The 26,183-nt window shown below is 37.4% G+C and overlaps 1 protein-coding gene across 3 annotated transcripts in view; it reads right to left on the bottom strand.

Moving 5' to 3' along the window:
- Positions 1-26,183, bottom strand: part of THSD7B (thrombospondin type 1 domain containing 7B) — an 865,484-nt gene that overhangs the window by 492,246 nt on the left and 347,055 nt on the right. For all 3 annotated transcript variants that reach the window (XM_024569693.3, XM_045203176.2, XM_053918625.1), the window contains exon 6: positions 2,082-2,237. In XM_024569693.3, coding sequence (XP_024425461.2) covers positions 2,082-2,237 — 156 coding nt within the window. The remainder of the gene's footprint in view (positions 1-2,081; positions 2,238-26,183) is intronic.

Here is a 26,183-nt window from a genome sequence, read left to right as displayed (position 1 = left end):
TGTTTTGGGAAAAAATACCTCCATATAAAATGAACTTACTGATTTTTATGGCACAATTAGATCTGAAAACCTATAACATATGAAAAAGTGTGTCAAGGGAAAAACTTAGGCTCATTCTCTAATTTGCAATTTAGACCATGATGAAGTTATCTTATGTCTGAAAGTTTAAATGAAGTTGAGAGACTTTTACAATCTTCTCTACTGAAATCCTAAATGGAATTTTATGTTACTTGAACATAGATTATTAGGATGATTATTAGGATAACTTAGTGTCTAATTTTTTTAATCCTCATCCAAGGATATATTTATTGATTTTAGAGCAAGAGGAAGGGAAGGAGGGAGAGAGAGAGAGAGAGAGAGAGAGATTGATGTGTTTCTCAGTTGATTGCCTCCTACGTGCACCCTGACCAAGGATTGAACCCGCAACCTATGTATGTGCCCTGACCTGGGATCAAACCCAGATATTTGGGGGAAGGGTGGGGAGAAAATGCAGACAACTGTAATTGAACAACAATAAAATAATTTTTTTAAAAAAAGATATTCTGTTGTACAGGACAATTCTCCAACCAACTTAGCCACCCCGAAAAGTATTTGTCTAATTTTAGATCAAATGTCAATTGGATAAAGTAATGTTTAAAGGTTATGTTGCCTTCAAAAAAACAGGGAATAACTAATTTATCACTAAAGTGATTTAGAACAATATCCAATCCTAGATTTTTGTGCACATGTGGACCCTAAGACCATGGATTGTGGGTCTTAGTATTAATGAGAAATTATTGGTATCCATAAGCTGGCAAGGCTTAGGGAATGTTATGATTAATGTCAAATAAGAAAGCGGACTAGCCCCAACCACCCCTGGTTCCATTGAGATCCACATTTCTATTGTTTGGTAACAAAATTACAATTAGCTGCTGCTTCTTGCTTTCAACTCAATACATACCCTCCTTTCCTGCCTTAGAACAAGAGTCAGAATAAAGGGAAAAGCCCAGGGACATAGATAGTGTGTGAAAATGAGCATGCATATAATATGCATTTGTGCATTGCGAGGACTGCTGAAATATGGGTTTTCAAATTTCAGCTGAAAGAACCAGCTTTAGAACATCAAACACTTCCTCATGTTTTCGTTCTTTGCATGTGATCACTAGAATTAGTGCTTAAGAAATGCGACCTAACTTCTGGAATGTCCTTGGTTCTTAATAAAGGAAGGGAATACCGCAATCCATCGGTACTTGTTAATTTGTTCCAAAACTCATGGCGAGTGCCAAGACTGACAAGTACATAGCAATGAAGAATTTTCTTCTGCAGGGTGGGATCGTGATTCATACAAGTTCTAGCAAGTGCAACAAGTCCTGAGCAAGGGCCGAGAGCTGAAACATTTTTCTCTCATCAAAATGCCACGAGTACAGGGTTTGACAAGTTCTGAAGCTGACGAGTACTGAGGTATAACTGTGTTTCTTTTTAGCACTGCCATTTAAGGGGACATAATATTAATGTAAACTGATGAGCCAATGCAAGAAAAGTCAAGATGTCACCAGAAATGAACTGCTGAAGATGAAGATGTGTAGTTTTAACAGCAAATAAAAGAAAACAAGATCACAGAGCCCTACAAAATTAAGCACATAAAGTTTTAAGATTTCACTTTAAGGCCGAGGACATCTGAAAGTAAACAACGTACATAAGCGCCCCTCATGAAAATATAAAACATAACATCAAACTCAGCACGTGGAAATCTGAAAACAGATATATAAAACATTTGTTTCCTGATGTGTTTACAGAAATCATGTCTGGTTTCCTCGGTATACCATTACGTATGTAAAATATTGTTACACCATTTTTTGAATAATAGTCACTTCCCTAGCTATGAGCCTTCTTGGAAGGTCAACCAAGGTCAGGGTCTGTGTTCATGGAAATGTCCCCAGTGGTCTCTGTAATAACTGAATGCTGTCAGGCTTGAGCTGGTAATCTAAATTTTATAAACATTGTCTTAAACAAGTTTAATCAGCTACTTAGCTACCAGGATAAATGTGTGTGTGTGTGTGTACAATGGACGTGAATGAAGCACACACAAACAGGCCACTCACCTTTTCTCCCCTGGGGATCGTGGCAGTTTTCATGGATGCATGGACCCCAGGCTGACCAGGAAGACACTATACAGTCTGTAGAGCAGGGAATACTGCAGAGCTGAGAGGCTGCAGGGGCAGGTCCCAAACATAATGTCTTTTCCACCGGTCTAAAGACTAAAGGACAAAAGAGGAAAAAAATAATGGACCATGTCACATTCTCTGCTTATCCCTAGAACTGTCTCCGTCTTTGTGAAAGGGTATGCGCGGACAAAATATGAAGCACTCTCTAATGCTCACTGCTGAACTGCACATTATTAGCAGTGGGGTGAGAAAAGGCAAAAAAGGCAGTAAAAAAGAACATGCACTTAAGTTTCCTGCTTCACAGAGTATTCCCTGGGACTCAAGCGAGGGCTAAAAATATAGATACAAATTATCTAGAGTTATGACTAAAAAAATTAAATGGTTTTGTGAAGTTTCAAGATGAGTCGTTCTCGACTATATAAATGACTGGATCACTTGAAAAAATCAAAATTGAGCCCCTGAGGTGGGGTGTTTAGCATAACCAATCTACTGCTGTTACTCCCCTGAGTGGTGGAGCTTGCAAAGACACAGAAGAAAAATGGTTCTTAAAACAAGAAGAATAATCAGGATCTATGATTGCAGGATTAACCCCTGAAAGGCAGTTTCATTAGTAACGCTACCCAGAGACACAAGGAGTGTCTAAGGAGCCACAGGAACTGCTAATCTAGGAGCCTCTGAACTCTCCCTGGTGTGCCCCTGCCCCCAGAGCACCCCCTGAACTGGGTCACTTCAGGACGCAGAAACCACCTGTGCATCAGTGGCATTCACCAAGTCCTCTCTGTATGCAGACCCATCTGGGCACCAAAAACACACAGGGGAAGGAATGGATGAGAGGCTGATCCTTGCAGAGTTTAAAGCATAAAAGTAACTAGGATAGTGATACCTAAAAAGTAACACAACAAAAAACAGACGCATGCCTACCCACACTTGCACAGAATGGTCCCACATTAAGAAGGTTTGGGAGCAATTCAGAGTTCAGGAGCAACTGGTTTAAGTTCAGAAGGTTTCGTCTTATGAACTGGCTTATACTACTGTCTAAGTACGCCTCCTGTTATTTCCATGCAGTTAAGCAGATTAGCATCACTTCAAAGGCAGAGACTGGTGTGAGGGGATTGGGTGGTGAATCATGTCCTCCGTTTTGCTCCCTCACACTTTCCGTGAGATGTGAATTAAATCAGGTGAAGTTGGCACTGAATCACTGCTCTGACCAGCAGAACTGTGAACATAATCCAAAACAATAGTAAAATTAATTTTGTTTAAAAATACTGTCGTGACCAAGGTATAACCAAGAGGGGAAAAAAGGGTTTCCAATGAACAAGGAAGCAGCCTGAGGTGATTATGAGAGTGAATGGGAAAAATAAAGGTTGCAAAGAAAAATGCTTTGTTTGAAATGAATTCTTTTAGTTTAACAAAAGGACTTGACCTGACTTACACGAAAGGCAGAGACAAAGCAAGATTGCAAACGTAAATGTCAAAGGTCACAAGCCAGTGGAGGAGACAGGTGAGGGTAAAGAGAACAGGTATTGGGGGAGTGCGAAAGGGAGGCTGAAGAGAGCTGCTGGTCAAACGGGGACAGTGCTGGTGATGGTGACAGTGGGGTGGGGAGGCTGGAGTGACCAGGACTGGGGATGAACGTGACACCGATGGATTGTGGGTAAAGAAGAATCTGCAAGATGGAGGGAGGGGCTTGTGATTTCTTTCCCAGGAGTGAGCAAGAGAAGACACACAAGGCAGTCGTTCACTGAGTAAATTATGCACTCATTCCAAAACCACTGAGCAGCCACGCTCAATCAGGCTCTTTTGAATGGTGTCTGCTTTCAAGGAGCTGTAAGTCAAGAATAAGTCAAGTAGCTTATTTAACAAAACTGATGGAAAGAGCTGCTTCGGAGCATGCTGCATAGCCACAGGTCTTACGGCACAAGTGTGTTTGCATCCGGGCCCATGCCAATTAAAACGTGTTCTTACAAACTCAAACTTTAGTTCTAAAAACCAAAGCTTGATAATGATGGAAAAGAACGGGGCATGTAAACTGATTAATCTCCTCATTTAATAAACATTTACAGTGCATGCCAGCACCAGTTATAAATACCAATCCATCTAACCTGCATAACTTCCCTTTGAAATATACATTATTGTTTCTAGTTTAAAAATGAGGAAACTGTGACAGAAATATTTACTCTCTTTTCCACAATTCCAGTTACTGAACAGGGGAGCTGGGATTTGGATCCAAGGGTCTGTCTTTTAACCACAGCACTAAGTGGCGTCTTCACTGATCAATCAAACTACATTGCTAAGTGCCTCCCATCTGCTAACATTGTGTTAGGCGCTGAAGCCAGAATAGTGAGTAAAACAGACAAAGCCCCTGCCTCGCGGGGCCCATATTCCAGTGTGAGTTGACACTAATCATACATGAGTCCACATGCTCCAACAAGAGTGGTGAGCTGTTAGGGCTGCTTCTCTGCCCCTTGCCATGGCTGTCTCCCTGCATCGCCGGTCAGACAGAGCTCAAGTCTCTGATGATCAGTGTGGAGAAGACACCCCAAACCTCTCAGCAACAACATCCAGAACACACTTGCTGCTATAACCTCTGCACCGGAGGTGAAACCAGTCAATCCACCAGTGCAATGACCACTCACACAGTAGGTCTGCATTAAATCTCATTGGAAGCTCCAGATTGTCTGTGTCAGTTAGGCTCCCGGTTGACAGTGCAATTGAAGAGATTGGGAAACTTGTCCTAAAGCTGTTTGTTTGTTCAGATATGCTGATATGACTCATTTTTGGAGGGCTGTTGAGGGCTATTGGGAATTGTGGGGTTAAGTCCCCTGAGGTCTCCTTTGATAAATACTTAACTGCCAATCAGTTGACTATCGGACGTTAGGGCTAATGTTACCACTAAGATTTGAAAGTAGGAGAGAGGGACATGGTGTGCTGGAGAAGAACAGGGAGGGACTTCCCTGGGGACTACTAAGTGACATAATGGAAGCCCAGGGGTGGGACTGAGGCCATTTGTCAGAGCTCTTATGCCTCTCCAGCACCTGCTGCTTTGACAGACGGTAGATCTTTACCCATATCAATAAATTCTCCCAGTCCCAAGCGACATGTCTGAGATGTTTCATTTAGGCATTGAATCAATGTGCTTGGGTCAGCCGATCTCTATCTCAGACCCCCTGGGCTACATTTGTTCTACAAATAAATCATGAGTAAGTCACAAAGCACTTACCAGCTTCAGACCACTTAGGTAGTCATCTCCCCAAGAAGAGTGAACACAGGATATTTCTACGACTATTGACTGTTAGAGCTAGAAGGGAGCTTTTGAGCTAATTAATTTAGTTTAATTCAACAGTTTTACTGAAAATCTAAGCTCCAAAGACATTAGGTGCTTTTTCCAAATTCACTCAGTAAGTCCAGAGCAAAGGAAGTCCTAAGTCTTGTCCCAGATGGTTGATTTGCCTCCACCTGTCCCTCTTAATTTTCCTTTCATGGAATGAAGGCATCAGACAAGACATATGAGGGCATTTATACCAAGGAGATTTTGCTTTTGAATCTCAGTGACTGCAACTGGAGGCCGCCAGTGCCAAGACAGATCTAAGGTATCCACCTAGGAAGGCTGCGGGCTCCATTTAACCCTTTAAACAAAACCTAGGTCCTTCTCCTCCTTCACTGATATTTCAAAACTCTCCCCAGACCTCCCCCACTAACCAGGAGGTGGTGAGACCAGAATTTGCTCTACTTTCAATGACTATTTTCTAGTTTTATTGGGAGCTGTTCATCCTGTAATAAGATTATTTTGGGGTGGCTGGGGTGGGGACCATGACCTGGGCCACCTGGAAGTAGATGGTCTGTGTATTTACTTTTTATGGAGCCTTATTTATTTCTGACCAAACTCCAGCCATGATGTCTGTAGGGAATAAAAAAAAAAATGCTGCTTTTCTACTCACCTACACTCGTTTCTCTGAATCTATGGACTGAAATGACTTTAATTCTATTTACTAACTCTGTGTTCTCTAAGGCAATGAGGTCTTGCTCTAATTAGTGACCTATTCAGTGAAGGGCTGTGCGTGTCCCTTGTCCCACCTTTTCCAGTTGCCTTTTAGATGTTGCCTTGAAGCCTTCAGCCATTCTCTTGTTAACCAACTGCCTGACTAGATAAGCAATTACCCAGGGCCATATAGGCTGCTTAGCCTTTGGATGCAGCAATGTTAGGCCCCGTGGAGACCTCTCAAACCCATGAAGTGTTAAAGAGCCAAAATAACATATAACTAGGATACATTGACATCATTACATAGTGGTAGCTTTCTAAATGCTAGAGAATATATTGCAGTATTGCAAGCAATTGTACATGTGCAATAGTCATTAATATTTTGTGTGTTTCAGTACTTAACCTGTAATTTTTTATTTGCAATAAGAAATTATTACATTGACCTGCCTTATAAGAAATGTGAAAGTCTGCTACTAACAATTGCAAAATTGCCCTAAATAATGAATTACTCCATGAACAGAATGGTAATTAATAAGAGGGAAAATATGGGTAGATGATATGCTGAATGTTTAAAAAATTATTCTTAATTCTAGAAATGCACAAAGTTCATGATTTGCCTTAATCACTAGGTAATTTCAGATGAGCATGCTAATTCAATCAAAGTGAGTTGTAATTAAGATGAAAAATGCCTGTTGTGATTGTTACCATGTGACTCCACTGCAAAGAAAAACGAGTCCCTTCACTTTTTATTTTTGAAACTAAATCAAGTTCTAATTCAAACTAATGTGAATTAATACAGAAATAAGTTGGCAAAGATTCAATAAGAATATATTACTCCCCACCCCCACTGGTGGCCATTTTGTAAGATTTAAACTTCAAAGCTTTTTAACTCATCAAAAATAAATTAAACTGAAACTTCATAAAAATAATATTTCATTAATTATAATTAGTAACCTGGCATCGCTCTCTAGTTTACTTAAAAAATGAGTTATATTTGCTTAAAGTAAAAAGGGTTATCATAGGAGTCATTGGCATTTTCTTATTTTTTAATATATCTGTTATTGAATGAAAGTGTTTAGTCTCTCAAAATTCAGAATGTATTTGAGGTAATTACTCCATAGCATAATGGAGTTCACCTTCTCCTCCCGAATGGAAAAAAGCATCTTGAAGGTGGTCAAGGAATTAGTTACAAGACAGTGCTTTTTCCTAGTATTTTTAAGGAGATGAAAAGAAAATAAAAGCTGATTCTACTTCCTGAGAACTTGTAAAACCTGGATTCTCTGCTAGCTTTCTATTAGGGTAGTAAGTACACCTACGAACAACACAGTCCATTTTCAGTTGATTTTACGTAACAGATCTGACTTCCAGAGTAACATCAACCTGCACAAAAAGGTCAGACAAAGAAGTTGCCGTCATCCCGATTTTCCAAACCAAATGCAGGCACTGAGAAACACAAGGGGATTCCCACTCAAAACTCAGGACCCCCGCATTCCACAGGCTCTCCAAGAAATAACAAAAATAGAAACAGCCATTGCTAGGGTTTAATTCAAAACTAATGGAAGAGACTACTTATGCAAAAATGCTGCTTTCTAAATGATTTTTGAGAAACAATATTGCCTCTGACATATTCATTTAGCGAGTATACTGACTTGGCAGAAATTCAATCCACCTCACTGCTAAAATAAATAGTCCTCTTCTGCAGACTGAAGGAGTCAAGTGGTTGAAGGGGAAAGATAAATAATATTACAATTTTAAACAGAAAGCTATTTTCCTTCAAGAAGCTTCATGTATTATTTCAATCCCCTTTTGCCACTGGGATTTGCAAAATAATGTATCATTCTTTTAACTTAGTGAATAGAATAAAAACAAATCTGTCTTCCAGCACTTACACGCAGCTTAAAGAATTAAATCACATCTCATCCTATTATACCTAATAAAGCTTAATTTAGCCATATTGTAACTCTTTTGACAAAGTACTGTGCAACACAATTTGGCAGGAGATGGGTGTGTACATACAGTAAATTAAATGTCTAAAAATTGTTCCTTCAATTAGAAATGATTATGTGAAATTTGGCCACATGTTGAAGTTTTCCAAATTTTATTCATTTCACGTAGCCAATTAGAAAATGTCTATCAGCTATTGATTTTTTCAGTGTTACAGAGTAACACTATAGACAACGATGAAAAACAATATTCAGACTAAAAATGAAGACAAAAGAGATGAAGTATGTGTATAATTTTAGAAAGTAATTAGAACCAAGTCCATCAATTACACAATTCAAGGAGAAATACAGTAGATTTCAGACCTAAATTTATATATTACTATCATCAGATATTATCTCCTCTGTTCCAATTTTGAGAATTTTTTTTTTATTGTTTGCCAGACTTCTAGCTGAAAGCAAGCACAGGAGTCTGGAAAGGATGGAAAGAACAAGAACTGACCTAAATGGCATCTTTTATACCTTACAGATTTAAAAATACCATCAGTGATGAGAGGGAATGGAAAGAAGATAGTGAAAGCTGGGGAAGTGGTCAGGCAAAGGGACAAAGTGAGAAGGCAAAGAGGCAAGTGAGATAAAGTTATCTCCAGAGATGTCAGCGACAGCATATGCAATGTCAGAGAGATGCAACTATTGAAAGGGTTTTATCGCAAGAGTCCTCTTCGTATCAGCACTCTGCCACCTGCAATTCATTTTCTCATCCAAAAATGACGAGAGCTTAATGAGAGAATGACTGCAAGTGCCTATTTCCCTGACTGATGTTACTAATGACAGCTGATACGTATTGACAGCCCACTGGGTTCTAGGCACTGTGCTAAGCACTTAAATACAACTTCTCACTTATTCATTACAATCACTCCCAGGTAAGTACAATTATTGTTCCCATTTTATAGATGAAATAACTGGGGATAAATTACTGGCCTAAATCAACAAAGCTAGTAAGTGATAAACAGTGAGCCAGCGCTCTTAAAAGCCCGTATCATTTAACATTATACCGTACTATGATGTTGTATTTGTAATAAATTATAACAGAAAATCTGCTGTAATAGTAATAATTTATCAGAAAAATAAGCTCTGGCTGATGTGACTCAATGGACTGAGCATCGGCTTGTGAACCGAAAGGTCACCAGTTCAGTTCCCAGCACATGCTGGGTTGTGGGCCAGGTCCTCACCTGGGGATACATGCAAGAGGGAACCAGTCAATGTTTCTCTCCCTCACTTTCTCCCTCCCTCCCCTTCTCTCTAAAAGTAAATAAAATCTTTTAAAAAAAAAACAAAATGAGTGAACATTCAGTCCACTTCCAATTTTTTTTCAAGTGAGATCAAATTGAAAAAAAAAAAAAACCTTAAAAATTCCAGTAATAAAGGCCAAACCTCAGTAAAGGCAAGTGTTAAAGGAGAATGAGGAACAAGATTAGTAATTTTGATGTGATTCTGAAAGGTACTTATGATTGTTACTTAGGGTGTGAGGGAGTAGATGGAATTAGATTACAGCCCTGGCTGGGTGGCTTAGCTGGTTAGAGCATCATCTCACAGACCAAAGGGTTGTGAGCTCCCTCTCCAGTCAGGGAGCAAAGGCAAACAATGGATGTTTCTCTTGTATCGGTGTCTGTCTGTCTCTCTGTCTATCTGTCTCTCTCTCTCAAATTAATAAACACATCCTTGAGTGAGGATTAAAAAACAGAGGCAGAAATAAATTAAATTATAATGGTTACTTTCATCTTAGGGCCATTCCTGATGAATTACAATGAGTTCACAATAAACACCCCTCCCCCCCTTTTAAGATTTTCTTAAGAGTAAGGGATTTTGCCAAAGAAACCACTTAAGCAGCTCTGAAACTGGGGAAAGACAAGTGTATGCAAAGTTCACCTCGCACTGGGTCCACATGGTATTACTAGCACAGTTCTGTCTCCTACCAACCCTATGCAACCCATCAACTGAAAAAGGGCAGAAATTACAGAGCAATGTTCCTAGGTCCACTGGACAAGAATGGAAAAGGAGAAGGATGCTTTAAAAATACAAAAAAAAAGCATGACGGAGATAAGGATTTCTCAGAGGAGGAAAGGGAACAGGAAGATCTGGCATGAAAGTTAAGAAGGTGACAGAATGCAGAGCCAGGACTTCAGACTTCAATACTGGTCACAAGATGTCCTCTTGGTTCATCAGAACAAAGCACGTCACCTTTATCTGTGTTGATTTAGAAGGTGGGCCTCTGAACCTGAAAATGAACTGAGTGAGCAGTTGTTAAAATCTTAGCAAGAATGGGAAATCCATATTCTCTAAGAATAACATGGTTCAACCAGAAGCTTAAAGTTCTTTCTCAAGAACCAAAAACCAAATGGGAAACTGTGTACTTCTTAATCCCTTTCACCTTTCACCCATCTCCCCTAGCCCCTCCTATCTGGAAACCACCAATTTGTTCTCTGTATCATAAGTCTGTTTCTGTTTTGTTTGTTCATGTATTTTTTTAAGATTCCACATATAAGTGAAACCATGTGGTACCCGTCTTTCTCTATCTGACTTATTTCACTGAGTATGATGCCCTGTAGGTTACAAGAGTCACAGGGATGTAAGTCATAGGGAAAATAGTCAATAATATCATAATAAGTATGTATGGTGTCAGATGGGTACTGGACTTACCAGAATGATCACTTCATAGGGTATATTAATGTCTAACAACTATGTTTTACACCCAAGACTAATATAATATCATATGTCAACTCTAATTGAAAAATAAAAAATGTTAAATGCTGTGATTATTTTAAAGGGTCAAGAAAGAACTATTTGTCCCTAAAATAAATATGCACACCATCCTGTTTTTAAAGGGAAGAAAACCAAAGGCCTCACTCTACTTAATATCCTTGTTAGCATATGTTATTGATACTTTAAATTTCAAATCATTTAAAACTATAAATATAAGTTAATTTAACTTCAAAGGAAGGCTCATGGGATTCACCAGGTCCCTATGTAGCGATAGGGACAAGACACTGCATAATAATTTTTAAATGCAAAATAGTTATTTCTATTACATGAGGAACTGTATTGTGAATTTTTACACATAAAACAAAAATTACAAATGAAACCTCTGCATGGAAAACTGGATGAAATCTCCTTCCTCACAGGCCTATTCATATATGACAAGTCAAAGCTAACATTATAAATTATTAGCTTCTAACCTGGCTTTACCAGTGGGATCTCACAAAGACCCAACTCAGAAGCACTGTGTCAGAATTGGGGAGAGGGTAGCAGAGAGCTCACGGATTTATATCTTCAAAAATCTTTATAAATTACAGGTTGGGGACTAAATCTTATGAATAATTTATGAAGTAAGATTTTGAAAACCCATTTGGAAAAATACTATTATTAAAAATCCACTATACCAAGATCCTACCACTATCTGTGTGAATTGGGCAAATCTCTTGGCAATTGGGCTTCTGTACAATAAATAAAACATCCAGTGTTTCTTGCTTTCGCTACATCATCTCCTCCTTATGGAGCCTCTGTAAACACTTTCCCCCTAATCATCCCTTACTTCCCCATGACATTTTCACACCACAAATATACTGTGAGTATATGTGCATTTATTCTGTATGGATAAAAAGTATAATATTTTTTCACCCCAAGAACCAATTTTGGTCCTTTTGGGGTCAGTATCATCCCCATTGGGAATGCCAGGACTAGAACTCATAATGAGCTTACATTGTGTGCTCTCAAGCAATTTGCAAGTATGTTATGATTTCATTAGCAAAATAATTCTATGACATAAGTACCAATAGTACCTAAAGTTTCCAGTGAGAGAAGATTTTAAAACCCTGTCCAACTTTTAAAATTAGTAAATGACATAGGCAGAACTTGAACTCAGCCAATACGAGTTTGGTTTTCCCTCTTCATTACCATCTCAAGCTCTGAAATTCTTAGATTCATTGCACATTTCCATAGCTGTAAGCTGGAATCTCTCTTTCTAACTTGGCTACAGTGCTTTTTAATACCTGTGTTCACTTGACATTGTGTATATTTTCATAACAATAATCAGGGGGTAATACATTAGCCAATAAGATATGCTATTTTCTGGTAGAGTTCTGATGCATGTAAAGAATAGGAACAATTTAAACTAGCTGATAAACTGTGCAATTTTAGGAATTTAGTTTTTCTTAAGTAGCTGTCATGTTATTAAAAAGCCATCCTGAGAAGTTATATACTCTAATTTCTCATAATTATATACGTCAGAGCAAATAGGTTATATGCTCAAGAGGACAATGATATACATTTTAAAATATTATAATCATCTTCTATGAAGTCTTCATTTGAAAGAAAAAGCAGCAAAAATAATAAAATAATAACTGCTTAACTTTAAAATGTTCTTATATAATTTTACATTAAAAGCAACACAGATGTGTTTATAGGTTATTAAATGCAAATAAACATTAATCCTGAAAATGTTATTACCTATTTTTAAAAGAGTAGTTGAATCAAATTTTACAATGTAAAAAAATAGTTTTTTATAACATAAAAAGAGATATAGCTATAATAATTGCTTTATTTTTTAAACATTTATATTTTCTTAACTGAGGTGCTCTAACAAATATTGTTTTGCTCAACCCAATGAAGCTCAAAGACAAGATATGTTCATCATAAGGATTATTTCTTGGGGGAAAAAGCCCTGCATGAATAGTAGTTATGGCTGTTCAGATAATTTTCAGACCTCCGGCAGCTCAAGATCTTTAAAATAGAGAACTTGGCACAAAAGTCAGGGAGCCGTCAGGGCTCCCTACCGGGGTTGCAGATATGAGCAAGCACCTACCCTGGGGACCACCAGTGTTACCTTCCAGGACCATCTTGCCTCCAGTCTGGCCCTAACACCACCGTTCTTGCTCTCTGACGTATTTCTTACACTGAGAACAGAAACACGACCACATCTTGCAGGCCGCCAGGTAATAGCCAGTCTGTTCTCTCTACTTTACATTCATAATCAACTCTTGTCATTATATGAGACACCTTTCATCTAGAGTTATTTTATTATTATATTATAATTATCAAAAGCAGATATACATTGCTACATTTTTAGAGAGAAGAAACTTCTCAATCCTTTTTGAGGTAAGACTCGTGCGTCCGAAGAAGTTTTATGTCTCAGAAGTAATCAGACAAGTCCTAAGGAAAGTGGAAGCCTATTGGAATAACCTTTCCCCTCAGAGATGTGCTCCCTCATGGAATATTGGAACAGAAGAGATATTAATGATTACTTTTACAATACCCTGTTTCTAAGAATGAGAAAATCAAGGCCTAATATGGTTATATGACTTGCCCCAAACCAACATATAGTTAGTTTAAAAAAATACCCACCTGGAATTCCCTGTCCTGACATTCATTTCACTCATTTAGGCTACCACTGGTTGAAAAGAATTTTTAAAAAATGCTTTATCAATCCTATCATTCCCTAATCACTCCTATTCATCACATTCATTCAGGGCATATTTTATTCTTTAGAAGACGATATTTTGCCATGAAATGGCAAAAAAAATGGCAAGAAATATTTCTTCTTTTCAATTAGGTTGCAAAAAATCCCTCTTGTTAGGATTGAAGTATATACTTCTACCCAAAAGTAAATATTAGCACGTTTTTAATTACTGAAGTGCCTATTGCCAAGAAAAAAAAGTCAAAACTTTTCCCAATAAGCAGTTTGAAAGAAACATTCTAAATAAGATGAAAGACTGTGTAGATATTTAAACAATAACATAAATTGAGTTAAACTCTCACTGCAATACAAACTCCCCAGAACAGGCATTCTTTTGTCCTGCTCATCATTTTAACCCCAGCCCCTCCAATACTGACTAGTGGATAGTAAGCATTCAACACATTTTGAATAAATGCATAAATAAATTAATGTGGTTATGTGAGTTTCAATTCTAACCCAGATATTAAATAAAGAAGGAGCAAGGTAACAAATATTTGATGAACATTGGAAAGAGCAGGAGGATAACTGAAGAATGCTGATATGCAGGTCCTGCAAAAGAGTCACCTTGCCGCCAGGCCAAGTAGGGCTGACATCCAGACGGGTTCCTCTTGCCACATGCCACCCTCTGGTTTATGCTCAAGAGGATATCCCTTTCTAATACCCCTCCTCGGGGGGGGGGGGGAGCTTTTTTTAATTCACACCAAGATGCAGTTTATGATGCCGACCTGCAGAGTCATGTCAATTTAAGAGTGCCCCTTGAAATTGAAGGCATCTTTATGGTCAAATTATAGTGAGTTGTTTTATAATTGAAAACTTTGAAAAACAGGAACTTCATCAGCGACGTTTTTTAGAAAGCTAAGAGAAATATATTTTCAAAAGTAAAAAAAACCATACAAGTGACTGATCAAGAAAAGAAATATGATCCCACACCAATGAGAACATAGCAGACAGAAGAACTAATCTGTAACAGACTCTTAGGGTCTGAAATTAGCCAGGATAGTTTATTAGAAATAAGCGAGACACAATGAGAAATGGCTAGTGGAACTAACAGCCAGGTTAATAGAGGCATGCATTAAAGGTCAAAATGTTAAATTTTTTTGTTAATGATTCCAAAGTCCCAAAATTTAAATAGAATCAGTGCGGTAGGGTCCATATTAGGCCACTTACTTTGCTAACCTCTTAGCAAGAAGCAGTGCAATTTTAAAGGGAAAGAATATATTCTTCACAAAAGGAAATATTCTGGAAGCAGAAAGTACCTACTTAACACAAATCACCGTCAAATGAGACATGCTAACTGAGCTGAAATTGCAATATAATAGAACTACTAAATCTTTCTTCCTACCCCACTCCACCAACTGCTTCCTCAAGGCAAAGCAGATCGTTAACTCCCAGCTCTTTTTCTAGGCACTGCTACACAGTCCCAGAAAAGAGATCGCATAATCCTATGTTTTGGGAGCCCTATAATTTGATCAGAGAAATTAGATTCACACATAAAAATAAGGGGCCATTATAAAACAAGTCTTAATTAGGTTTCCACATGCCTAGTACCAATTCTACATGAGATAGGTATCTCCAGAAGAAAATCAGCACCCAGGGGAGGGATTCTATTTTTAAAAAGTTATCATAAAGTAAAATTGTATTTTAAATAAATTGCATTATGAAATGAATGTGCAAAAATCGAAATAACAATAATTCAAAATATTCCTGTTTCTGCTATGTTCATGGTACTAGAGATTTAACCCAGTAGCACATTAAAACATTAAAAGAATTGAAAGTATGAAAGAGCAAGATATTTTTTCCTAAAAACGTGAAAATGTTTCAACATCGGAGTATCTATTAATTTATCTATTACTGTATGAGTAGATTAAGGAAAGAAATTCAAAACCTCAACTCAGGAAGTACATACATACACACATAACTCTCTGTGTATATGTACATAAATGTGTATATATATAATGATACATAACATGCAACTTCCACAATTATCAATAATCAAAAACTTGATTCCCAAAACAAATAAAGAAAAAAACTTTCTTACTTCATAAATGCCATTGACATAAATCATAATAACCAAATCATTTAGAAGTGACAATTTTAAAATATTTGGTCAGAAATAGGGCAAGAATATCAGCTAACGTGTTATGACCTACCATTGTACTAGAATTTCTAACCAATGCAATAAAATTTAAAAAGGCATAAAAGTTATAAATGTTAAATGAGAAAATAAAAACATTATATATGATTATTGCTTGGGTAATTTAAGAATATCAAATAAAAACTATAAGAATTTATAAGATAATATAATAAACAAAATTTTAACAATTGTCCTTAATTTCTGGGTGTTACTTATGCTTATTTTGTATTGTTACCTAATACATTTTGTAACATTTCTTTCTCCAGTTAAAAAATATTATTGGTGTATTGTCATATGTAAAAACAATGTTTGTAGGGATTTTTGGTAACACTTTAAACAAACTATCTGTGTCTTGATCCATATTAAAAACATAAGTTCAGTGAATCCACTACCCAGTGCTTTGCAGACACGAAAGGTGATAAAGAGAAGGAAATGTAAGTCCGAGGCAGCAACAGCGGTACCAAGTGTGGGGCGGTGGGAGGGGCCTGCCCCAGGGGAAGAGGGTTTCATCACTGATATTACTAAGAACCGCAGGTCCTTGGTGATACCTTTTTTCACTTTTTATTTTGAAGTAATTATAGAGTCACAGAAAGCTACCAAAAAACGTGTGGTAGGGGGCAGGTCCTGGGTACTTTTCATCAAGTTTCTTCCATGGTAATGTCTTGCATACTAGAATTCAATATCAAAGCCAGGAAATGGACATCGGTAATACACACAGAGCTTATTCAAATTTCATCAGCTTTACATGCATCCATTTATGTGTGTATGTTTATATAGGTCTATGAAATTTTTCGTACGTATAGATTTGTGTGATCAGAAGCACAATCAAGGCACAGAACCATTACATCACCCCAAGGTACTCTGCGCTAACCCTTCATAGCCACGCCCACCCCCTTGCCTCACTAACTAACCTGACAACCACTAATCTGTTTTCACTGTATTTTTTCTGATTGGTCTTATCACAGCTTATACATTCTCTACAAGACAATGCCCCCTTACTGCCTGACACAGGCTTACCACTTGCATTGCTCGGCCCTTGGTTCACCACTGGGCTGTGATTATGCTCAGAGAAGTCAGACATCTCATCTCACTGGACTACGTCGGAAACACTTGCATAGGCCGGCTGGCCTCTGCTTCATCTGGCCCTGGTCCAGGCTATTCCCTGGACTCAGCCCCCGTCTGCCTTCCCTGCCTCACACTCCTCCGTGTGAGAACCTTTGCTGCATCAGGGAACAGTCCAAGCTCACTGCTGCCCTAGGACTTCACATTTTTTCCCTCAGTATAACAGATCCTCTCATTACTTAGTCTTTTCAAGGTAAAAATTATCATCCAAAGAACTTCTCAGATATCGTTAGGAGAATGGAGATGTCTAAGCGCAATCTGGTTAACATTACTTGACAGTAAATCTGTGCACATACTCTGCTGACCCTCAGTCAACAGCATCATGTCTATTGAGTAGGGGCTGCATATTAACACAGCAGTCAAGACTCAATGAAAAATCAGAGTGTACTTCAAGCTGAAAATAAATGGCAAGAAAAAAGGAGCAATGTAAAGCTGCAAAATGGAATAAATGGAGGACAGAATGTTGAATGATAGGACAGAAAAAAACAACAGTGGAGGATGTGCTCAGCAATTCACGGGAGTAAATCTAAAGTAATACAATAATACTACTGAATGAAATGAACTAGAAATATAATGGAAGGATTTAAATAGGATATAGTAAATAATACCATGATTTTCTGGGTTAAGGCATTCAGCTACAGTACAGCACATAATAACCTCTAAAAAAACCTCAGTTAGATATTAAAGGATGTAGGAAAATAATGCAAATTTGTAAAACTTTCAGAATACAGTAGATTTGCATATATTTTCATATTAAATATCACAGCTATGGTCACCTGCTTGGAAATCAATGCACCTACACATATGGTGGGTAATTCAGGGGAGGCATCAGGAAAAAAAATATATATATATATGAAGAAAGGGAAGTAACATTTGGGGAGAATGATAAGCCCAGCCCATCTGCTGAAGAACATGGACATTATTATTCTAGACTAAAAATCTATCACAACCCTTCCCTAAGGGATAAAAAATACTGACATTACAAAAGAAAATACACAACAAGCCCATGAAAAAGATTTGACATCTTCAGTTACCAGGGAAATGCAAATTAAAACCACAATGCACCCGTAAAAATAGTCAAAAGTAGGTAAAACAAAAAACAAAAAAACCCTGAATGTTGGTAATGATATTATAAAGTGACCAGAACCTCATATTTAGACACAGCCAGCAGGTGTATAAAACTGTACAATCTATCTGGAAAAAATTTTTGGAGATTTTATTAAATAAAACTATACCTACCCTATTACCCAGAATTCTATCCCAAGTATTGACCCAAGATAAATTAAAGCATTTGTTCACAAAAGCTTTGTCACAAGAATGTTCATGGTAGCTTTATAAACAGTAGTGAAAAAAAATCCTGATGTCAATCAATAGGAGAATGGATAAACAAGCTGTGTTATACTCACAAAGTGGAACATTACTCTGCAAAAAAGATAGCATGGATGCAGTTCAAAAATATTATGCTGAGTGAAAGACAACACAAAAAAGGATATACTACCATTTATATAAGTGAAATATACTTCCATTTATATAAAGTCCTAGAAGAGTACCATCTAACTGGAGGCTACAGAAACCTGATGAATGGTTGCTTCTAGTGGGAGTCAGGGTTGGAAGCAGAATCAGGCTGACTGGGAAGAATTAGAAGGGAACTTTCTGGAGGAATGGAAAGGCCTGTGTCTGGATGTGCCTTCATCAAAACATACACTCATCCTCTGAACATTTTATTATATGTAATAAATGTTACCTCAATTAAATTACACCTTAATTAAAAATCACAGAGGTGGGGAGGGGGGAGGGGGGGAGGGAGGGGGGTTCGGCTGGGGTGGGGTGGAGGGATGGGGAGAAAAGGCATACAACTGTAATTGAATAACAACAATTTTAAAAAATCACGGAGGTTATATTAAAGTAAAATGGGCATTTCAGCTGTGCAAATACTTCGTGAAAATCTCATTCAACTAAAAGCAGAGCATCTGGGAAATTCTATTGACAGTGCATTCATAGTTGAAATTATAAAGGAAGTAGGAAAAGGAGCTGCTAAGACAGGACAGAATCTGACAGCATAAGTCATCTTTGGTAGCGTGGGCATGAGAGCATCAGCAGAAAGCAATCTGCGTGGGACTGAGATTCTTTCCCCTACAGTTCTATTTAGTGACAATATATAAGCACTACTTTTCTAACCTTCAAACTTTGATCTGCTAAGTGTAATATAGTAAACATCAAAAGAATTAATTTTTAAAAGAATAAGAAAGTTATGATTTAAAGAAGAAAAAGAGATAAAGAAGCCAGCAGAAAATAAGAATGTGGAGGATGATATTGAGAAAGAACAGTTTAGTCTAATGGCTAATGAGGAATGTTATTAAGTTGTTGGATATAAGATTTGTCTCTTCATTTTCTTCTTCCCTTAAATTTCCAGGAAGACATCCATTTCTTGTTAAATCATTGTTTCATTGAAGCTCTATTTTCAGGTTGCATTCAGAAACTGACTCTTGCTCCAAGATGGAGATGGGTCAAGACTGGGGACCACCATGATGGTCCTGCTCCTCCCAGACTTCCCTTCAAGTTCCTCTAGAGTTTGTGAGAGACACAGAGCTGAGCTAGCCTTGCACCTCAGACTTCAGAAATGCAAGTTCCAAAAAGGTCTTAAAAAGGAATGCATTTTAAGATGTAGACTCCCCCAAAAGGGATCATGACTCCCAAATTGCAAGAACCCCAAAGAAGATTCAATAAAATTCTGAGGGGGGGCTCATGGTGCTGCACAGGAATTTCTCAGTGAGCAAATATTTTAGACTTGCACGAACTTAGAAAGAAGGAAACAGCCAAGAGCAAATATTAGTGGCATTAGTGTGGCCTTAGAATAATGTTGTTGAAAATAATGCTTGGAATAAATTGGGCCTCAAAAGTGCTAAAGGAACCAAAAGAGGGGAAGGGACACTTCAAACATTTTAAAGTAACAAAATAAGAATAGTGACTGGATAAATTTTCATCTCAGGAAAACAGAATAATAACATAAAAGAGTAAAAGTGGCAATGATACGTTAAAAGGTAACATTTACTCAGTATTTTCTAAGTGAGAGGTACTAAGCAAAGCATTTTATATTTACTATTTTATATGATGCTTACAATAGGCCTGTGAGTCCAGTGCTATTATTAGCCTTATTTTTAGACTTACAAGTAAGTACCTGAGGTTCATAGTGGGCCCGTGACTTTGTCCAGATCACACAGCGATCAGGGAACAGGCCGGAGCCTGCACTCTGAAGCACCATGCAGTAATTTACCTTTCAAACTTGCCTTGTCGCTGTTATTACCAAAACCCTGCCCACGTATGGAAAGGGTAGAAACAACTGGGTGAAGAGGGGTTCAAAACTCTCAAGCAGCCAGAGATCATGTTGTTTTTCACAATAAAACTAGCCACCTGTTACAGGTAAGTTACAACCCAAAATAGATGAGGAAATACATATAGTAGTGCCCCTCACCCACAACTGAAAATATTAAATAAATCTTCCAGAAATAAATAATTCATAAGTTTTCAATTGTGTGCCATTGTGAATAGCATGGTGAAATCTCCAGCCAACCTACTCCTTCCTGCCCTGAGCCTGAATCATCCCTTTGCCCAGCACGTCCACCTTGTGTATGCTCCCCACCCCTTAGTTACTTAGTAACCCTCTCATTCGAGGTTTCACAGTGCTTTTGTTCAGTAACCCCTGTCATAGTCTAGCTCCACGTCACAATGCAGCAGTATGCATCTCACTTCATCTCATCACACTGGCATTGTCGTCTCACACCATCAGAAGGGTGAGTACAGCACAATAAGACATTTTGAGAGAGAGAAGAGAGAGAGACCACATTCACCTAACTTTTATTACAGTATATTGTTACAATTTTTCTATTTTATTATGTTATTGTTGTTAAGCTCTTACTGTGCCTAATTCCTAAGTTAAGATTTATTATAGGTGTGTATGTATAGGAAAAAACATAGTATATACAGGCTTCAGTACTATCTGTGGTTTCAGGCATCCAATAGGGTGCTTGGGACATACTCCCCTTGGAAAGGGTGGCTCCTATAGGCCCAATGCCTCAACCAGTATTGACACAGGAAAGAAGGGCCTACAGCTGTGTCGTTTCCATTTGGTATACTAAAAATCATCAAGCCTTCACCCAACATGACTATTTTCTGCTTCCCGGGAATGAGTTTGAGGATACTCCCAGAATGCTAATTTACCTCCTATTATAATCATCCTCCCTTCATTATCAGGACCAATGGTCTAGCTGACCCAGGCACCTGTCACCTTGCCCTGCCACTGCAAGTCTATGAACCAGAGCCCCCTTGATTGTCCTCCAACCATAATTCCGGTAGGCACTGTTAATAGGAGGCTACTGTTACTAAGCTATAGAAGTTAATTAACTTTACCAAAGGCTTAATGATACCATAAGTAAACTGTATGCACCCCATAAGAGGAGATTTGAAACGGCCTTAGAGTTTAGTGCCCACATCCCTCCAAAAAGAATCTTGTAGTCTGCCTTTCCTGGTCAGGCTCTGTTGTGCCCATTCCAAGAGGATGTGTTTACCTCAGGAGGTTCTCTACCCTGGGGCACGGTTGAGAACATGGGCTTGAGTCACACTTTCTAAGTTCAAATCCTGGCCTTGCTGTTGTGACATTAGACCAGTTAGGGCCAGCTCAAAATCTTGCTTTCTTCATCTGTCTAGTGGAGATAATAATGTTAAGGTATGGGGGTACCATAAGGATTTTATGAGATGATTCATCTAAAGCATTTATATGGCACTAACATCTCATAGCAGTGTTATACACATAGTAAACACCAACAAATATTAGTTTTTTGTGCTATTTGCAGGTTCTGAGAGATCCAAATATCAAGATCTAGAGCTGTGCTATCCAGTATGGTAGCCAGGGGCCACACGGCCACACAGAGCTGCTGAGCACTTGAAATGTGGCTTTTCCAATGGGACACATGCTGTAAGTATAAAATACATACAAATATAAACAAATTTTAAACAGTACAAAAAAGAATTTAAAATAGCTTCATTATTTTTATAATGATGGCATGTTGAAATAGTAATGTTTTACATATGTTATGTTACATAATATATATTTTAAAAATTAATTTTGCCTATTTCTTTTTTCTTTTTTTCTTTTTGCATTTTTAACACAGTGACTAGAAAATTTAAAGTTACCCATGTGACTTTCAGATTTCAACTGACAGTTGAAAGTACAGTCCATGGAGCAACAGCATAGGCGTCTCCTGGGAGTTCATTAGAAATGCAGGACCTGCTCCTCCCTGGACCCCTGAATCACAGTCTGCATTTTAATGGAGCCCCAGGAAATATGCATGCTTATTAAAATCTGAGAAGCACTATTCTGGAGAAAAACATTGGCTCCCACATTGTCAGCGTGGCAGAGAGGGGAATCACTTTTACTTTATTAGATCTAAACGTTCAGGTCAGACTCCAAATAACTAGAAAATACATTAAAATCTCACCCACCTATCCAAGAAACGCTGTCCTTTCAGGCTGTTTTAAAATAATTTGGGGCCTCAATTCATGAAGAATTTGGACATGGAAGCACAGGGAGAAAACAAGCCAATTTTGGACAGTTGTTCCAAAAGGGGAAGAGGGTAGATTCCACTGTGTATTCAGTGTGATAAAAATACCAGGCAAAAAGTCAAAGGCTTGCTTTTAATAGGCAGTGACCTCCAGAAAAGAAAGCATACTTCACTAAGAAATGCTTAGAATTCATTAAGCATCCTTTATAATGAAAGACTACAAAGATATGACCCATGAGTGAAAGTTCAGGACTGGGGGTGTGGTACAGAAAAGAAAAATATAGACAGCATAGCATGGCTGTTTTTTAATTTTTTAAGGGTCTTATATGAAAAATAGAATAATTTTATGTAGCTCCTAAGTGCAGAACTGGGAGAAATTAATGGAAATTAACAAGAAGCGATTCAATATAAAAGAAATCTATATAATAATTGGGCCTTTATAGAGCAATGAATTGGTTATCACTAGCATGCAATCTGAAACTACACTCAGGGACACTTCAAAGGGAAATCACTATGTCTGAGAATGGTTTGCACAAATCCCCACCTTTTCATTTGCAGACACTATCTGAGCTAGTGAAGATATCAGGAATGGTCACAAGACACTAAGGATATGCTTCTAGTCTTATTCTTCATCTGCATAAAGAAGAGGCTGGACAGGTTAGCTCTGAGCTAAGAGATAGTCACTTAATACTGGACAGTTAATAAATGTATTGCTACTATGCTATATGAATGCCCATAAGAAAGTTTCCTTATCTTACCAATAGAAAAGGTCTAGTGCATTAATCTCCAATTAAAAATAAACATTCCCAAAGACAAACATGTACATGGCTTCTTTACATACAAAAAGGAGGTGGGGATGCTAGTAGTTAAGGAGATTAAAATGAAAGCACAGTACAACCCTTTGCACAAGTGAGGTTTACTACATATACTGTTAAACGAGTTAAGGAATTAGCCAAGCAATATGTGTCTTTTAAGGGACTGTCCCATCCAGGTCCTTTAAATCAACCTCACCTGTCCATATAACCAAAGGTAGTTATGAGCCCTCACCCTTTGCCAGTTCCATCCCCTAATCCTTGATCTCTCATTCCCAAGCTCTCCAGTGCAACCCCCTCCCATGTTGGTTCCCTACTTGAGTTTTCTCCTCTACAAAGGATAAAAGAGAAATCAGGAGAAAGTCATAATAAATTGAACATCATAGCGCCAAGAAGAGAGTAAGCAGATTGGTACCTTGTATACATTCACCATGTCTTTTAAGCTTTAAGTCCCTTCTCAAGCTATTTAAAAACTGAGTAAAAAAAAAAAAGACAAATACCATATGATCTCGCCTTTAAGTGGAACCTAGTCAACAAAACAAACAAGCAAGCAAAATATAACCAGAGACATTGAAATTAAGAACAATCTGACAGTAACCAGAGGGGAGGTAGGAGGAGATAATAGGGGGAAAAGGGGGAAGGGTTTTTGGGAATAACTATAAAGGACACACGGACAAAACCAAGGGGGAAATGGCATCAGGGGAGGAAGGTATGGATGGAGGAAAATGTAGACAACTGTACTTGAACAACAATAAAAAAATCATCACCATCATCTTTGTCTTTATAACAGAATCTTTGATAGTATTATCACAGTAAGTTTCCTGCAGCGTCATAAAGAGATGCCATGTGGCTTATATCCAATGTAAGAATAACCAGAAAACAGAAATCCATAAAATTGTAGCTAAGAGGCAAATAGAGTAACTCGTGAAAAGCTTCGATGCTAAAGGTACCACCTACTCACTTAGCCATGACACCTAAAGTCCTTCCAATTGGAACAAATTCTTTAGGATGTCTGTGATACCTGGGCCTGTTTTCCAGTCCCTGGGGCTAGTATTGTTGTTGAATTTACTGAGGAAGAAATTGTAAGAAAAGTGAGTAAATAGTGTGGTAAAGTTGTAAGTAGAGATAATGCATATTTGATAACCACATTATCTTTTATCCCAGAGTAATGGCTGGAAAACTAAATGAGGTGTTACAAGTCTAACCCAGGGACCTAAGGTCTACAACTGACCAACTCTGAGAAGCATGTAAGTTTCAACTGTTGTAGGTCTCAGTTTACATATTTTGGTGTAAAAATATTGAATTGTGTCAATCTTTCCCAACCTTCTTCATTTATAAAAATCACCTTTTTATTATTTTAAATATAAATTTTGAGGGCCACACCAGATATGCTAAAGCAGAATCTTTAGGTGAGAGGTCCAGGGAAAACATATTTAACAATACCATAGATGATTCGTATCACCAGATTTGTTGATAAATGCTGCTTAAATGATACACATTTCCTCTCAGTTCCAAAATTTAATTTTTCAAAAACTTGCTTCAAATAATAGTGTATTATAAGCCTAAACAGATCAATAAAGTACAATTAAATCAACAAAAAATTACTTTAATAAAATTAGTCTTGAAAATGAAAACCACTGTTTCAAGCTTTATCCAGTTTAAAGAATACTAAATGAACCTGACCAATTTGACAGTATATTCTAACAAGAATAAAATTACAGGTTTAGAATTTTGGGAAAATAATATACTTATAGTGTCTCCAATCAATGCTATTTCAGTGAAAGAACACATTACACATAACAACAGAAAAAAAGAGTATTACATATAAACAAATTTATTAAGAATATAACTAATTTTTATATTTATATTTCCTCCTAGTATTTAATAAACCTATGAGATGAGAACAAATATATTCTATTTCCCTCCTTTATAAAAGGATAAATTAAAGCCAAAATCTAGTAACATTATCTACCCAATTTAAGTATTATTTTCAGTTATAAGAGAAAATTTAAAAATCTGTTTACTTAGTCCCAGTTAAGTATTTCTTTCTGTATAATTTCATATTATCAAAAAGTAATCACTATTATCTCCACTTTATGTACATTAAAAAATTACCAGAATAATTTTTTAAATGTTTGCTACCTTGAGATTAACAGGATGCAATTTATAGATAAAAACCCTTAATTGTCTAGAGTAGAATCTCCAGAATATTAGCTCTACCAAACAACAGTTTGGGCAAAATCACTTTAAATTTCACATCTCGAAAATGTCTGCAGGAGAACCTAATCTGTTATATATGTATTTCTTTATCCTTAATAGATTCTTCTCATGGTGTGTTGTATAAAACTACACATCAACAGCCCAATACCTCTTCAATATCTATTTGTTTCAGGGAAATGGAACACATTTCCTAAGAACAATGTAGATGCTGCCATTTCCAATAGAGATAATTTTTTAAATAAAAGTATTTGTTGCTATTGTTGTGTTTTAGGGTTTGTTTGTGGGGTTTTTTGGCATGGTGGGGAGTGCTATAGTAATTTCCTTCTCTGAATTAACACTACAAGGTGGGACATCAAAATATGAAGTTGCCTTTATCCAATCAAAGATGTTCAGAAACATAAACATTTTATTGTTTTATATAGTGGAGATACTATTTTCCGATTGTAATTGGAAAACCAGAAGTTCACTCACTATACTCGTATACAGTTATCTTAGTTACCTTTTTAATGAAAAGGGACAAATTAACCAATGTGTGTGTGTGTACACATGGATGGTGCTATTGTTGTGAGACAATTTCTCCATAGAGCTGTCATATTTCTGACTGATGTGTGACCCAAAATGCAGGTAGCTTTTGTTCCAGACTATCTTTTCAAGGATGTTTATATAGCAAATAGCCTTGCAAAAGAATGTCACCCCAACTGGCAAAGGTTATGCCTGTTTGTATCCAGCCTCCTTGTAAGAGATCAGGGTATGTGAAGCTCA

The sequence above is a fragment of the Desmodus rotundus genome, chromosome 2 (assembly GCF_022682495.2).
Source record: "Desmodus rotundus isolate HL8 chromosome 2, HLdesRot8A.1, whole genome shotgun sequence".
Taxonomy (NCBI): domain Eukaryota; kingdom Metazoa; phylum Chordata; class Mammalia; order Chiroptera; family Phyllostomidae; genus Desmodus; species Desmodus rotundus.
This window is presented reverse-complemented; position numbering and strand designations above follow the sequence as displayed.